Here is a 14749-nt window from a genome sequence, read left to right on the forward strand (position 1 = left end):
GGATGGGATGGAGCCGTGGATGGGATGGAGCCGTGGATGCGATGGAGCCGTGGGTGCGGTGGGGCCGTGGATGTGGCTGTGGATGGAGCCGTGGGTGCGGTGGGGCTGTGGATGGAGCCGTGGATGCGGTGGGGCCGTGGGTGCGATGGAGCCGTGGATGTGGCTGTGGATGGAGCCGTGGGTGCGGTGGGCCCGGGCCGGGCCGGGGTCTCGGCGCGGCGGCCGCGGGCGGGGCGGCGCGGGCGGCGCGGGGCCGGCAGGGGGCGCTGCGGCGGGCGCTGTGAGGGGCGGCCATGGCCCGGTGGGGCCGCGCTCAGGTACCGGCGGGACCCCCCGGCACCGCCACCCCCGGACCCCCGGCGGGACCTCGGGCCCGGCCGCTCCTCACCGCCCTCTTCCCCCCGCAGCAGGACCCCGAGTGGGCGCCCGAGGCCTGGCAGGGCGCGGGCCCCGATCCCGGCGCGGGCCCCGGCGGGGCGGCCCCGGCGGGGCTGTCGCTGCGGGCGGTGGCGGCGGCGGAGCGGCGGCTGGAGCGGAGCGTGGAGGCGGCGGAGCGGCGGCTGGAGCGGCTGGAGCGGCGCGTGGCGGGGCTGGAGCGCACGGTGCGGGCCGGCGGGGCCCGGCTGGCCGCGCTCCTCAGGGACAACTCCCGCCGCCTCCGCCGCATCCAGCGCCAGCTCCGCCGCTGCCGCTGCGGGGGCACCGGCACCGGCACCGGCACCGGCCGTCAGCGGACACAGGTAACCGCGACGGGGCCCGGGGAACCGCGACGGGCCCGCACGGTGACAGGATGGGCCCGGGGGACGGGAACCAGCTCCCGGGAAGGAGGAAAGGGACGGGAGCCAGGAGTGGGATCAGGCTGAGCCCACGGTGACAGGGACGAGCGCTGAGGAATGGGGACGGGGACATGCCAGCGGTGACAGGGACATGCCAGCGGTGACAGGGACAAGCTCTGGATATCGGGGATGGGGGTGAGCCCATGGTGACAGGGATGGTAATGAGGATGAGGATGAGTCCCCGGGAACAGGGATGCATCCTCAGTGGCAGGGATGGGGTGTAGGTAATGGGGACCAGCCCCAACTGATGCAGAAACAGGGATATGCCAGTGGTGACAAATAAGAACATTCCCCCACTAAAGGGAATGTGCCAAAGATGGACAGGGATGTGTCCCAGCTCACAGGGATGACAGAGATGTGCCAAAAGCAATGGGAAAGTGCCCCAGGTGACGGTGTGGCCGTGGGATGTGCTGTTGGCTCTCAGGAGCTGCACGGAGCCTGATGGACACGGCTCCTCTGGTGCTTGTGCCTGTCCCCAGGGAAGAGGGCGAGCAGAACACCTGCCCCGAGTGTTTCAGCCATGTTGGGCCCTACTGGGTGATGTGGGATGGTGCCACCTGTCCTGCTCCCACCTGAGGGCTGGGATGGATCCTGGATCCTGGGAATCTGCCCCTGGTCTGGGGAGGAACAGCTGAGCCTCGCTGCGACGTCTGGGAATGTCCCCCTTGACACGGCTCTGTCCATAGGGGCTCGGGGAGGGGCTCGGGGGGACCCCCAGGTGGAGCCTCCTGTACTTGCAGGTGCCAGCGGCGGGCGAGGGTGAGGCGGGCACTCTGCCGGAGCAGGAGCTGGGGAGCGCGGACAGCCGGGAGCTCCGTGGGATCGCCAGGAAGGGGAATTACGAGGCCATGGTCCCTCTTGGTGAGGATCACTCAGATCATGTCAGAAGCATCAGCATCCCTGGGCTGATGCAGCTTCCAGACCCTCCCCATGTGGAACACGGGGGGATTCCATGTAACATGCCCTGCAGCCCACTAGCACTGTTCCTGCACTGTTTTTTTCCTGGGATGTGGGCTGTACATGGATCACCCTGCAGGAATTTGCTGTAGAGAGTCGTACATTTTAGTGCTCATTAATTTTGGGTTGAAATTTTAGAGCTTGAATGTCCACTTCACTTCCTGGATAAGCCAAAATCACGTGCCTGGTTTGGCTGCCAGTGGCCTGTGTGATCAGATGTCCTGGAATTCCAGGACCCTGCTTTGGCTGGTCCCCACTGCCAGCTGTTCATCCCATTGCTCCCTCCTTCCCAGGGTCTGAGGATGCTGGTTCCAAACCTGCACTGCTGCCACTAGCCGAGGACAGGGAGGATCCAGGGAGCCCCGGGCTGCCGGAGAAGGGAGCGGTGCCAGGACAGCTTGGTGACAGTGAGTGACAGCAAGGGGGGGCTGAGGGTGGGCACTCACAACCCACCCGGACTGGGCAGAGTCCTTAAGGATGGAAAATGGTAAAACCTGGGGCAAGAAGGCTCAGTGAGGATGGAGCTGGGTACCTGTGGGTGGATGCTCCCTCCTGCTTTGGGGAGACCTTGCTTTGATGTTTTTGCCTGGATTCACTCACTCAAACTCTGCCATTCCTGATGGGGTTCTTTCCAGGATGGAGAACTCTGCCCCTCATCTTTGCCATCACATTCCCTGTGGTTTGGCTTTTCTGTGAGGATTGTATTGTCAGTCCATAGTGTCCATTGAGTCCAGCATGCCCAGGGCAGTGGTGGGTGACATCTCCATTCCTGGAAGGATTTAAAAGCTGTGTGGATGTGGCAGTTGGGGACACGGGTCAGTGGTGGCCTTGGCAGTGCTTGGTTGATGATTGGACTTGGTGATCTTGGAGGGCTTTGCAAACCTCACTCATTCTGTAATTCCATGATGTCCCTAAGGTCCAACAAGTTGCCCGAACAACCACCATTCACCTCATCTCCTCCTGGGAATCCCTTCCTGCTCCCTTTCATTCACGCTCCCACAATGGAGCTGCAGGCGTGGGAGGACTTCCCTTCCCACAATGAACTGCGGTCTCCCCACAGGTGAGATGGTTGTGATCAAGACAGAAGAGCAGCAGCCGCAGGAGGACGGAGCTGAGCTCCTGGCACTGCCGATGGTGCCCGCGGTCAGGCTGGACGAGGAGGTTCCCCTCAGCCAGGAGCAGCCGGTTTCCTGGGACAGCCACGGCGTGGCCGGGCCGAAGGCTGCCGGAGCAGGCTTGGGGGAATTCTGCCTGGGGGAATTCAAGCCGGTGGTGGTGCCGGTGGAGGCTCACCCTGCCCCGGGCCTGCCCTTCCCCACGGAGCACGCGCTGGGCGCGGGCACGGAGCAGCCGTTCGCCCTCGCCCAGGGAATGCCGCTGGGAGAAGACCCCACGGCCGAGGTGGCGTCGCCGCAGCCCGGCTGGGAGCAGCAGAGTCTCCAGGACGATCCTGGGGCGCTGCCGCCGGGCTGGAAGAGCGTCCGGCTGACACGGAACCTCCTGGCACGGCAGCAGAGCCGGGCGAGGAAGAGCAACGGCTCCTTCATCTGCACGTCCTGCGGGAAGAGCCTGGCCCACCACGCCGCGCTGCTGCGGCACCAGCGCCTGCACACGGGCGAGCGGCCCTTCCAGTGCCCGGCCTGCGGCAAGAGCTTCAACGAGAAGTCCAACCTCAACAAGCACTACCGGATCCACACCGGGGAGCGGCCGTACCGCTGCCCCGCCTGCGGCAAGGGCTTCGTGCAGAAGCACCACCTGCAGAAGCACCAGCGCATCCACGGGCCGCAGCTCCGCAGCGCGTGGCCGGGCCGGCCGGCGAGGGCCAGCGCCACCGGGGAGCGGCTCTACCGCTGCATCGAGTGCGCCGAGAGCTTCCCCCAGAAAACATCGCTGGAGGAGCACCAGCGCCGGCACACCCAGCAGCGCCCCTTCCAGTGCCACGGCTGCACCAAGAGCTTCCGGCACCGGCAATCGCTGAACCACCACCAGAAGGTGCACGCCGTGGCCACCTCTCCGGCCGGCAGCTTGCCGGGACACGAGCCCGAGCTGGAGCCCTGCGAGGCTCTGAGCCAGGATAATCGGTAGCCAGAGGGCTGGAGAGGGGAAGGGACAGTGGTTCTTCAGCGTGTGACACACCGGGCAGCTGGGACTTGTGGAAGCACCGGGAGTTTGTCCATGATGCTGTGGGATTTGTGGCACCACCTGGGTCTCAGGAGGAGGAGCAGGAGGAGCAGGGAGCTGCTGTGCTGTGCCAGCGGGGAAGGCCCAGGGTGGGATGGGACTGGCCACGAGGCAGCAGAGGAGGGGAGGCTCAGTGGCTGAGCCGAGCCGGGTGGTGTCGCTGCCCCATGGATTCAGCAGAGGAGCGGCTGTGTCAGACCCCAGGGTGGAACTCGGGTTGTTTGAACACCACCACTTGCAGGGAGTGGTCAGTGGCCTGGGGGCAGCTGATAGCCCTGAGAGGCTGTGGGGGCTGGGTGGCAGGACCAGCCGGGAAGAGAATCAGATAAAAGACTGAGCTGACATGGTCTCCTGTTGTGCTCCTGGGCAGGCTGGGGGTTGACATCCCTAAATCAACAGGGACAGGGCAATCAGGGGAGGAAAGCAGAGCTACCTGCTGGGAATGTGTGATAGGAATGTGGGGCAGTCCCACAGGAATCCCCCACAGGATTCTCCATAAGATCTGGGCACCACGGGATTCCCTGGCAGTGCTGAGGGAACCATGAGCCACTCCATCCTCTCCCTTCCCCGCTCCCCTCGGCCATTTGTCCTTCCTGGCTGGGATTCCACAACTCTCTCAGTAGCCTGGGGGCTCTGGAGCTGCTGGCAGTGACTCCCAAAACCCTCCTGCTGCTGAGAGCTGTCCTGGCTGATCCCAGTTCTGTGCCCACAGGCACCAGCACACCCCCAAAGCAGCCGGACATAGAGACAAATACTTTATTGATTCCACAGCCTGAGAAAGGGGTCGGGAATGTCATAGAAAATGCTGCTCCCGGTCACAGCAGACGCCAGGCTGGGGCTGCTGGTCCTTCTGCTGGCCTGGGGGGATTCACCCACCGGCAACACCAGCTCAGCCATGCCCCTGGGATCAACTGAGGAGCACTTGGATCTCTATCTGGGCAGGGATAACAGGGATAATCAGCCAGTGGCTCAGTGCCAGATCCATAGTCACACGTCCACAAGGCATCAGGCACCCCCCTATCTGCCACTGGCACCCCTCCCAGCTCCTGCTGATGTCTGGGAGTGCTCCACACTGCAATCCCAGGGGCAGGAATTGTGAGACACCCAGAGGAGCAGTGGGATGTCATGTGTATTCCCAGGGAGCAGCCTGGACACTGCTGTCTGTCCCATGGAGCAGGAGGTGGCTGAGGATCACACCTGGATGTAGCACAGGTGTTCCCTCGGTTCCCAAAGCTTCCCGTAGCAGCACCATCACACCTCGGGAGTGACTTGGAATGAAAGATGGGAAAAGCCTACCAGTATTCACTGCTCAGAGAGGGACAGAGACCTCAGGATATCAAATAATTACATCAAACAACTCAAAGAAAACAAAAACAAAAAAACCCTGGAAAAAACTAAATGCAAGAGTCCCAGCAGCTGCTCCATTGGGTCGGCGTGGAGATGGCTCCAGGTGGGATGAGCTCCCTGTGCACATCCTGTGCGTGGGATGCATGTGGGGCTCTGGCCAGGACACTGCTCTGGTGGCTCTGGGGACACTGGAGCAGCACCAGGCCTGGCTGCCACTGGCTGCCTCCGGGCAGGCCCCCCCCTCCCCGACTGAGGTAGCTGCAGAACTGTTTTCCCATAGAATTCGTTATGGTGGGAATTTGGGCAAAAGGGGATGAGCTGCAGGTGGGAGAGTGCGAGTTTCCTCCAGAGCTGAGGGGCTGCTCTGTGCAGGCAGATCCATGAGGATCAGGGGTACTGCTGCTGCTGACCTGTCAAGTATTCCTAAAATCACTGTGCACCCATGCAGGATGGTCTCCCAAGGGTGCCTGTGGCCTCCCTGATGGACCTGCCAGGATCCCTGGAATACACCAGCACAGAACACTGGGGTTTGGTTTGTCCTGTGGATCTTCCAGTGCAAGGCTCCAGTGTTCCCAGCCTGCTGGAGGGGGTGTTGGCTGATCTCCCCAGCGTGGGGGGTGGCAAGGACGTGGTGGGGTCTCAGAGATGTCACTCTCCATCTGGTGTCTCAGGAAGCTTGGTCCATGAAGCAAAGCGCTGCTTGGGAACGTTGCCAGCTCCTTTCCCTTCTCCCTGCCCTCTTTAGTTGTGTTCCCCTTATGCAAGAGGTCAGCTTCAACATCAAGGAATGCAAAAGCTCTGCTCCTGTTTGACCAGGATTCACCTGGTCATCTCCCAGGAATGTCAGCTTAGGAAAATTCCAAATATCAACCAACAGGAGCAAGTCAGTGGAATGGTGAAGCATAATGGATCACTGGAGGCTTCTGCAATTTGCTCTCTGTTGTTATCTCCAAGCTTCCCATTCTTTCTATAACCCAGGAAGCTCCTAAAACGCAGCAGATTCCCAATCCTGGTGTCCCACCAGGTGCAAACCCAACAAACTCGCAGCTTCTCTCCAGGGATGCGCACAGCTCAGATCTGTCCCAGGGTCATTTCCGAAGCCACTGCCCTCGATCCCAGCTGGACCACGGGCTGCACAGCTTTCCTGATGCACTCAGGGAGCGAGGAGCCTTTGCCCTGGTGCTCCAGTGATGTCGCTCCCAACAGCAGCACGTTGGGCAGGCTCGGTTTCGCAGCCTCAGGGCTGCCATTCCCTTGGGAAGGGCTCCTGTTGGCCTCGGGAGCCCTGTGCTGCAGGGATGCCGGGATAGCAGCAGGGGGCTGGGCGTTGGCCTCCCGCTGGAGCGCCGCCAGGGCCCGCTCGTGGATCTTCTTGTGGCGCACGAGGTGATTGCTGCGGGTGAAGCACTTGTTGCAGGAGCTGCAGCAGTAGGGCCGCTCCCGCAAGTGGGTCTGGAGGTGCCGCCGCAGCGACACGGAGCAGGACAGGAACTTCTTGCAGTAGGGGCACTTCAGCCTGGAATCGGGCGGCCGTGTGAACCCAGAGGCGGACAGGCCCTCTCTGTCCGGCTCCTCCTTGGGCTGGCCCAGCCAGGGCCCCCCAGCGTGGCCAGCACCGGGCGGCCCGTGGGTGCCACCGCACAGGTCCCTGCGCGGGCGGATGCGCAGCTCGGGGTGGACGTTGCCCCAGACCTTGGCGCCGAAGGCTCTGTCCTTGACGTGGATGCTGCGGTGAAGGTCCAGGTGCCGCTTGTTGCTGAAGCCGATCTCGCACACGGGGCACTCGTAGGGCCCCTCCTTGGCGTGGCTGCGCTGGTGGATGATGAGGTTGATCTTGAGGCGGAAGCGCTTCCCGCACTCCGTGCAGGGGTGGGACCATTCCCGCACGTACCCGCGCCGGCAGTTGCCCATCAGGAGGTTGCTGGCCTCGCAACGGTTCGGCTTCTTCTTGCTCTTGGCTTTCACCAGCTCGTTTTTGGGACATTTCTGGATCTCTGAGCCAGGAGAGGGTGTGGATTCCTCTGCCAGCAGCTCAGGCTCCTCTTCCTTTACCTTGATGTCCTCGGGAGAAACCCCTTTGCACGGTGTTTCATCTTCCATGGGTGAGGCTTCCTCTGGAACAGAGAGACACCGTGTTGGTGCCAGCTCCAGTGTGACACAGCACCAGGGCCCCTCCCTGTGCTGGCACTGCTGGGGCACCTCCAGTCCCAGGGGCAGGTCTGGGCCTCTCATGACAAGAAAGACATTGAGGGGCTGGAGGGTGTCCAGGGAAGGGAACAGAGCTGGAAAGGGGCTCAGCCTGGAGAAAAGGAGGCTCAGGGGGAACTCCTGGCTCTGCACAACTCCCTGACAGGAAGGGACAGCTGGGGGGGTCAGGCTCTGCTCCCAGGAAACAGGGACAGGGCAAGGAGAAATTGCCTCAAGCTGTGCCAGGGGAGGTTCAGGTTGCATATTTTGAAAATTCCTTCCCCAAAAAGGCTGTCCAGCCCTGGCACAGCAGCCCGGGGCAGGGATGGAGTGCCCATCCCCACAGGGCTCCCAGGCTGAGCCCTCCATGGGTGCCATTGAGACCAGTGGCACCTCTAAGTCCACAAGATGTTGTAGGAAAAAATAAAAGGAATCCCTGAAACTTCATTTTCCCTCCCTATTTCAAGCCCATCAGCTCTGGAAGCTGCTTCCCACCCACCTGCCAGGCCCTGTGTCCCCAGCACAGGGTGACTCACCAGTGTCAGGCTCTGCTGGGTCCTCCTCCATGTCCGGCTCCTCCTCTGCCACCACCCCTGGCTGATGGTCCCCCAGGGATGTCACAGTCATCATCAGGATGGGGGATTCTGTTTGCAGGGAACAAGGATTTGAAAGACCCATGGAGACATCCCAGGTCCCCGCTCCAGCATTATGAACCAGGGATTGCTGGAGAAAGCTGCAGCTCAAGAGCCAGGATGTGCATCAGCCATCAGGAAAATTCCTTCTGGAGAGGGCTGGTCAGCCCTGCAACAGGCAGTGGTGGACCCCCCCGTTCCAGGTGTTCAGATGCCTTGTGGATGTGGCATCTGGGGACACGGGGCCTTGGCAGTGCTGGGGGACAGTTAGACCCAGTGGTCTCAGAGGGCTTCTCCAACCCCAGCAATTCTATGGAAAGGCTGGGAGGTGTCAGGAGTGAAGCCACACATGGACCAAATACAGAGAGAGGGCTGAGAGGAAGGACACCAAGGTGACACATGCCATTTCCTCATGGAGCAGCCTCACCTCACCATCTCCACAGGCTGCATTCCTGTGTCCAGACCCTCTTCCACTGTCCCAACATCCCAAGGCTCCCTGGCAATGCCTCTCCAAGCACCAGGGCTATGCCCTCTGCCCTGGACACTGCCAGAGCCCTGGAGAGCTGGGGAAGGGGAAGTACATCCTCCCTGGCAGCCCTGGAACTCACCTGGGCCAGCTTCTACCGGCATGGGATCCTCTCCCAAAGCCTTTTCCTGCTGCTCCATCTCTTCTGGTGTCTGTGAGGGCTTCTCATTGTTGGGGACACTTGTCTGGAGGGGGTTCTGACTGTCCCCATTCTGTGTCTGAGGCAGTGTCTGGCTGTCCTCAGTGTGTGCCTGTGGGGATTTCGGGCTGTTCCCAGTCTGTGTCCTTGGGGACTTTGGGCTGTTCCCAATCTGTGTCCTTGGAGACTTTGGGCTGTTCCCAGTCTGTCTCCTTGGGGACTTTGGGCTGTTCCCACTCCGTGTCCATGAGGACTTAGGGCTGTCCCCAGTCTGTGTCTGTGGGGGGTTCTGGCTGTCCCCAGTCTGTGTCTGTAGGGTTTTCTGGCTGTTCCCACTCCGTGTCCATGAGGACTTTGGGCTGTCCCTAATCTGTGTCTGTGGGGAGTTCTGTCTGTCCCCAGTCTGTGTCTGTAGGGTTTTCTGGCTGTTCCCACTCCGTGTCCATGAGGACTTTGGGCTGTCCCTAATCTGTGTAGGTGGGGAGTCCTGGCTGTCTCCAGTCTGTATCTGCGGGGTTTTCTGGCTGTTCCCACTCCGTGTCCGTGGGGATTTCGGGCGGTTCCCAGTCTGTATCTGTGGGGTTTTCTGGCTGTCCCCATTCTGTGTCCATGAGCTGGGCTCTTCATCCCTCTTGATGCAGGTGCGGCCGTTGGGCTTAGACTTGGCACTGTCTGCTGCTGGGGCAGAGAACAGGTTTTATTAGGATTTGGCTGCACCTTTATCCTGCCAGATTCCCAAAGTGACCCTGGTCCCCTCTCCCAGCCCCAGCAGAGACACAAACAGCTCCAACCCCAATGGCAGAGCCCCCTCCTTGGCCCCGTGGCAGGATCCACACAGCAGAGAAGCCCTGAGTAAAAGACCATGGACCCCAAATGAAACGTCCCTCTGTGTCCCTTTTCCTCTCCTCCAGTCCAACCCCCAAACTCCCACCTGGGCTCCAGGTGAGTTTTCCCATGGGACAGCACCTGCCCACCTTCTCCTGGGGTGCCTTTAACCTTCCCAGCTCCTGAATCTGCAGGAAAGAGCCCTCAGCCATGGCTCTTCTCACATCTCCACTGCTCCCAGCTCTGTCCGGGTCTGTCTGCCCCTTTCCAGCACCTCCCACCTTCTCACCCAGCTCTCCCACTCCAAATCCATGCCCCAAGGCTCCCCAGACTCCTCTGTTCCCCCAGGACAGGCAGAGCAGCTCCAGCCTCCTCCTCCCACCTCAGCTCCCAGTTCCTCACTTTCCAGCATGCTTCCTGTCCCTCCACAGCAGGCAGGAATGTCTCTGGAAGCCCCAGGCTCACAGGAGGCCTTTCCCACTGCTCCAGACCCTCCTGAAAGCTTTGACTGCTTTCCTCTGTGGGATTCACCCAACCAAGCACAACCATTCCTCTTGGAATGAAGATTCACGCTGCTCCTGGGTGCTTTAATCTATGGAGTGAGCACTTCCTTCCTAACAAAGGCGAGATCTCCAGGAACAGCCACCTCTTCCTGGCACCCACCTGGGCCAGCTTCCACGGGGTTTTCATCTCCTGGAGCCTCATCTGCCTTGTCCATCTCTCCTGCTGCCCGGGGGGGCTCCTGACCATGCCCAGACCGTGTCCATGGGGGCTCCTGACCCTCTTTGTCACCGAGCTCTTCATCCCTCTCCATCCAGGACAGGATGTCGGGCTTGGACACGGCGTAGTCTGGTCGTGGGGCAGAGGATGGGGGGTTGATTAGGATTTGGCCATGTCTTTAGCTAAGCACATTCCAGCAGTGACCCTTGTCCCCTATCCCAGTCCTAGCAGAAACATAAACACCTCATCCCTACTCCAAGCACTTCCTTGTCTCCAAGGCAAGATCCACTCCCAAACACAGACGCACCTGAGGCAGAGAGGACCCTAACCAGCAGAACATGAACTAAAATCCCAAATGAGGGAAAAGCTTTGGCTGGAACATTTCCCTCTAGTGGAAGTCAGGGACACCCTCCACCATCCCAGGTTGTTCCAAGCACCATCCAGGCTGGCCTTGGACACTTCCAGGGATGCAGGCAACCTGTGCCAGGGCCTCATCACCTCACAGCCTTCCAAACCCAGGCTACTCCATGATTCCATGAGCTACAGCCCCCAGCCTTACCCAGGGACACCAAGGTCTCGTAGTTGCCCCTCATCACGGCCCTGTACAGATCCTTCTGCCAGCGCTCCAGCCTCTCCCACTCCAGCTCATTGAAATACACCGAGATATCATCGAAGGTGAGCGGCACCTGGAATGACAGGGAATTCCCCTGGAACCATGGGGCTCAGGACACGTCCAGCCCCACTCTGGGGACGCGCAGGGGCTCAGCCCCCAACCCTTCCACAGTCCCGCAGGATCCTTGGGAGGCGGCCGCCGCTACCTTGGGGATCTCCCCCTTGGAGCTGGGGGGCAGGCGCAGGATCCAGAAGTTCCTGTTCTTGAGGAGGTTCTCCAGGTTGAGCAGGCGCTGCTGCAGCTGCCCGTAGCTCTGCAGGACGGTGCCCAGGGCGGCCAGGCCGCTGCCCAGCTCCCCGACCAGGTTCTCGCAGGCCAGGAGCCGCCGCTCCGCGCACTCCGTGCGGCTCTGCAGCTCCTGCAGCTCCGACGGGGCCGTGCCTGGCACCCCCTTCTGCCGGAGGCTGCCCGACACCTGCGGGGGACTCAGGGTCAGGGCTTGGCCACCACCCTGGCCAGAGGGTGCTCAGGGAATGGGGACCCGCTCAGGACCCCCCGGTGGCTCCGAGGGATTCCCCCAGACCCCAATTCCGCAGGGATCTGCCAGAGCCTGGTTGCCACCCCCGTGTGTCCCTGTGCCCACCTTCCCAAGGACCAAGGAGAGACCCCCTCAATAGGCACCCAGGGGAACCCCCCAGGACCAGCACCTTTGGAGGGTTCCCCAGTTCCGCCTCTCCCAGGACCATCATCCCTGGGAGATCCCTTCATCCCTAAGAACTGGCATCCCTGGGGACCCCCCCGCCCTCCTGAGTTGTCATCCATTCCCAGACCCAGAGGGACACCCCTGACTCCCAGAGCCAGCACCCCTGGGTGTTTCCCCAGCCCACCTCCCCTGGGGGACCCCTCAGTGCCCCCGAACCAGCTCTCCCGGAGACCCCCGAGCTGCCCCCCCTCAAGGACCCCCCCACGCCACCTCCCTCCCCCCACGCCCAGGACCCTGAAGGACCCCCCGCATTCCCAGTCCCACTTCCCCCGTTGGCTCCCTGCACGCCCCTGCCGCAGCACCGCTGCGGCCCGCCCCGTCCCGTGTCCCGTCACGCATCCTGGCCCGCGGCCCGTGGTCCGGGCGGGCCCTGACCTGCGCGGGCCCCCGGCGGGACATGGCCGCGGCCGCCACCGCCGCCTCGGGCCCCCTGTGCGTCCGCGCCGCCACCGGGCCCACAGGGGGCGCCGTCCGCCACAGCGGCACCGCGCGGGAAGCGGCGCCCCCTGGCGGGCGGGAGGAGCAAGAGCCGGGGCGGGGCCCGAGGGAGGGGGCGTGGTTACGTCAAGGGGCGGGGCTAAAAGGGGCGGGGCTAGGAAATGGGCGGGGTCAGGTGGCCGGGGCCACCACGGCCGGACCCCTGGACACCCCTCGGGCACTCGCCGGGCCCTGAAGTGGGAGCCCAGTGGGACCCCCAGGACCAGCCCCACCTCCTCAGGGACCAGCATTCCTGACACCCGCTCCATCTCTGCGATCCAGCACTCTTGGGGATCTGCCATTCCCTGAACCGGGAGCCCTGAGGGACCCCCAGGACCGGCATCGCTGGGGGGTCCTCCAGCCCCACCTCCCCTGGGACCAGATTCCTGGGGGATCTCCCTATCCCTGTGATCCAGCATTCCGGGGGACCTTCCACACCTTGAACTGACATTCCTGAGGGACCAGCAGCATCAGAGCCTCTGGAGGGTCCCCCAGCCCCATGGTCCCTGGGGTCCCCCCGCAATCCCCCTGTGTGACACCCCACGGGTTGGCTCGGATCCCCGGTGTCCCCACACTCCCACCCAGCCCAGCCCAGTGCAGGGTGACACTGTTGGGGGTCATCCACCCTGTATGTGTCCCCCCAAACACATCTGCTCCCTCTGGTGTTCCAGCTTTATTTGGGGGCTTGGCAAAGCGGGGGCAGCTGCCCCAGAAGCATTTTGTGGGGTGGGAAGGGCGGGGGGCTCAGCTCAGAGCAGGGAGCGAGCTCTCTCCTGGCCCGGAGCTGCTCCCAGTGTCCAGCAGCATTCCCAGGCTCTGGCATCGCTCCCGCCGCGCTCTCGGGTGCTCGGTGTCTCCTGCAAGGCCCCGCGGGGGCTGCCGACGGGTCCCCGACGGGCCCGGGGTCCTGCCAGGGCTCCGCTGTCACCTGTCACAGCAGCGGGATGCGCCCGGGGCGTCCCGCGGGCTGGGCTGGCTCCGGGCTCTCCCTCCTGGCTCTGCCCTGCGGGAGTGAGTGCGGTGTCAAACGGAGCCCTGGGAGAGGGAGATGCCATCCCATCCCATCCCATCCCATCCCACCCCATCCCCATCCCCATCCCCATCCCATCCCCATCCCATCCCATCCCATCCCCATCCCCATCCCGTCCCGTCCCGTCCCGTCCCGTCCCATCCCCATCCCCATCCCATCCCATCCCATCCCCATCCCCATCCCCATCCCATCCCATCCCCATCCCATCCCATCCCATCCCATCCCATCCCATCCCATCCCATCCCATCCCATCCCATCCCATCCATCCCATCCCATCCCCATCCCATCCCCATCCCCATCCCCATCCCATCCCCATCCCATCCCATCCCATCCCATCCCATCCCATCCCCATCCCATCCCCATCCCCATCCCCATCCCCATCCCCATCCCCATCCCATCCCATCCCATCCCATCCCCATCCCATCCCATCCCATCCCCATCCCATCCCCATCCCCATCCCCATCCCCATCCCCATCTATCCCGCGAGCCCCGATCCCGCTCCCCGCATTCCCGAATTCCCGCATTCCCGCATCCCGGCGGCGCCGGCTCACCTCGCTCAGCACGGAGAAGCAGCCGGAGCAGGGTCTGTGCGGCCGCCGCCGGCCCTGCGGAGGGAAGGGTCGGGTCGGGTCGGGATCTCCCGGAGCGCAGCGCTGGGAGTGCGGGCAGCCCCGGGAGCTGCCCGTGGAGCGGGATGGGAACGCCGCCGAGCCCCGTCCCGCCGTGTCCTCCCCGTGCCCCCTCGCCATCCCCGCGGACCTTCGGAGGTTGTGCGATCCCGCGGCCGCGAGGGGCCGGGGCCGCGCCGGGAACCGGGAATGCAGAGCCCAGCCCCGCTAGAACGAGGAGGCTGGAAAAGCTGTGGAAAAGCTGTTCCGGGGATTTGTCCGGGTGCCCGGGCAGGGCGCGGTGCAGGGGCAGCCCCGAGGAGCGGGGCTCTGGCATTCCCCGCATTCCCAGCCCCGTTATTCCCCGTTTTCCCCCTCTCCAGCCACTGCCCACCTCTCTCCCGCGTCCTGCCATCCCGAGGTCGCCGTGGTCAGCTCCGGCTCCGGCCACTCCGGCCACGGCCACGGCGGCGGTGACAGCGCAGAGCAGCCACAGCCTCATGGTGTCACCGCGGCTGTCCCGGAGCCCCGCCTGGACATTGGCCCCGATGTCACCACGGTGACCCCGGAAAGGTCAATGGGAGCCGGAGCTGCCGGACACAGGGAGAGGAAAGGGCCGGTTCTGGATAAGGGATGAGCTGGAGGGAACTTCTCCCCAAAATTTTGTCTTGGGGGTCCTGCTCTTCCTGCACCTCTGTCATGAATGTAAGGATCATCCATCCAGCTTTTTATCAACAGCAATCCCAGATCCTGCTTCTGGTGCTCCAATAACCCCCACAGTTCCAGGTGCTGGGATTGTCATCAAACCTAACCAGACTCGCTGGATCTGTTTAGAGATAAGCAATTAGTCCTGGCCGCTCCCGAGGATCCCTAGGATACGCTGGAATTTGACTCATTCCCAGTTTCTG

At 62.9% G+C, this 14749-nt stretch overlaps 2 protein-coding genes across 5 annotated transcripts; one reads left to right on the forward strand and one right to left on the reverse strand.

Annotated features, from left to right (window-relative positions):
* The first annotated feature begins 710 nt into the window (after positions 1 to 710).
* On the forward strand, positions 711 to 4316 carry LOC117000702 (zinc finger protein 3-like). Its single transcript, XM_033068615.2, has 3 exons — positions 711 to 1697; positions 2087 to 2200; positions 2854 to 4316. Exons 1-3 carry the CDS (start codon positions 1685 to 1687, stop codon positions 3876 to 3878), a joined length of 1152 nt encoding a protein of 383 aa, XP_032924506.2. The 5' UTR covers positions 711 to 1684; the 3' UTR covers positions 3879 to 4316.
* Positions 4317 to 4716: 400 nt separating this feature from the next.
* LOC116993996 (zinc finger protein 777-like) lies at positions 4717 to 12139 on the reverse strand. Of its 4 annotated transcripts, none has more exons than XM_033055357.1 (7): positions 12102 to 12139; positions 11169 to 11438; positions 10910 to 11036; positions 10294 to 10479; positions 8749 to 9477; positions 8045 to 8152; positions 4717 to 7435 (listed from the first exon to the last, which is right to left on the reverse strand). In XM_033055357.1, the coding sequence occupies exons 1-7, from the start codon at positions 12123 to 12125 to the stop codon at positions 6393 to 6395; spliced, it is 2487 nt and encodes an 828-aa protein (XP_032911248.1). In that variant the 5' UTR covers positions 12126 to 12139; the 3' UTR covers positions 4717 to 6392. The 4 variants fall into 4 exon arrangements, with proteins under 4 accessions (XP_032911248.1, XP_032911241.1, XP_032911233.1 ...); XM_033055350.1 differs by having other exon boundaries at positions 8749 to 9480; XM_033055342.1 differs by having other exon boundaries at positions 8749 to 9483.
* Between the last annotated feature and the right edge of the window lie 2610 nt (positions 12140 to 14749).

This window comes from Catharus ustulatus, chromosome 1 (genome assembly GCF_009819885.2).
Source record: "Catharus ustulatus isolate bCatUst1 chromosome 1, bCatUst1.pri.v2, whole genome shotgun sequence".
Taxonomy (NCBI): Eukaryota; Metazoa; Chordata; class Aves; order Passeriformes; family Turdidae; genus Catharus; species Catharus ustulatus.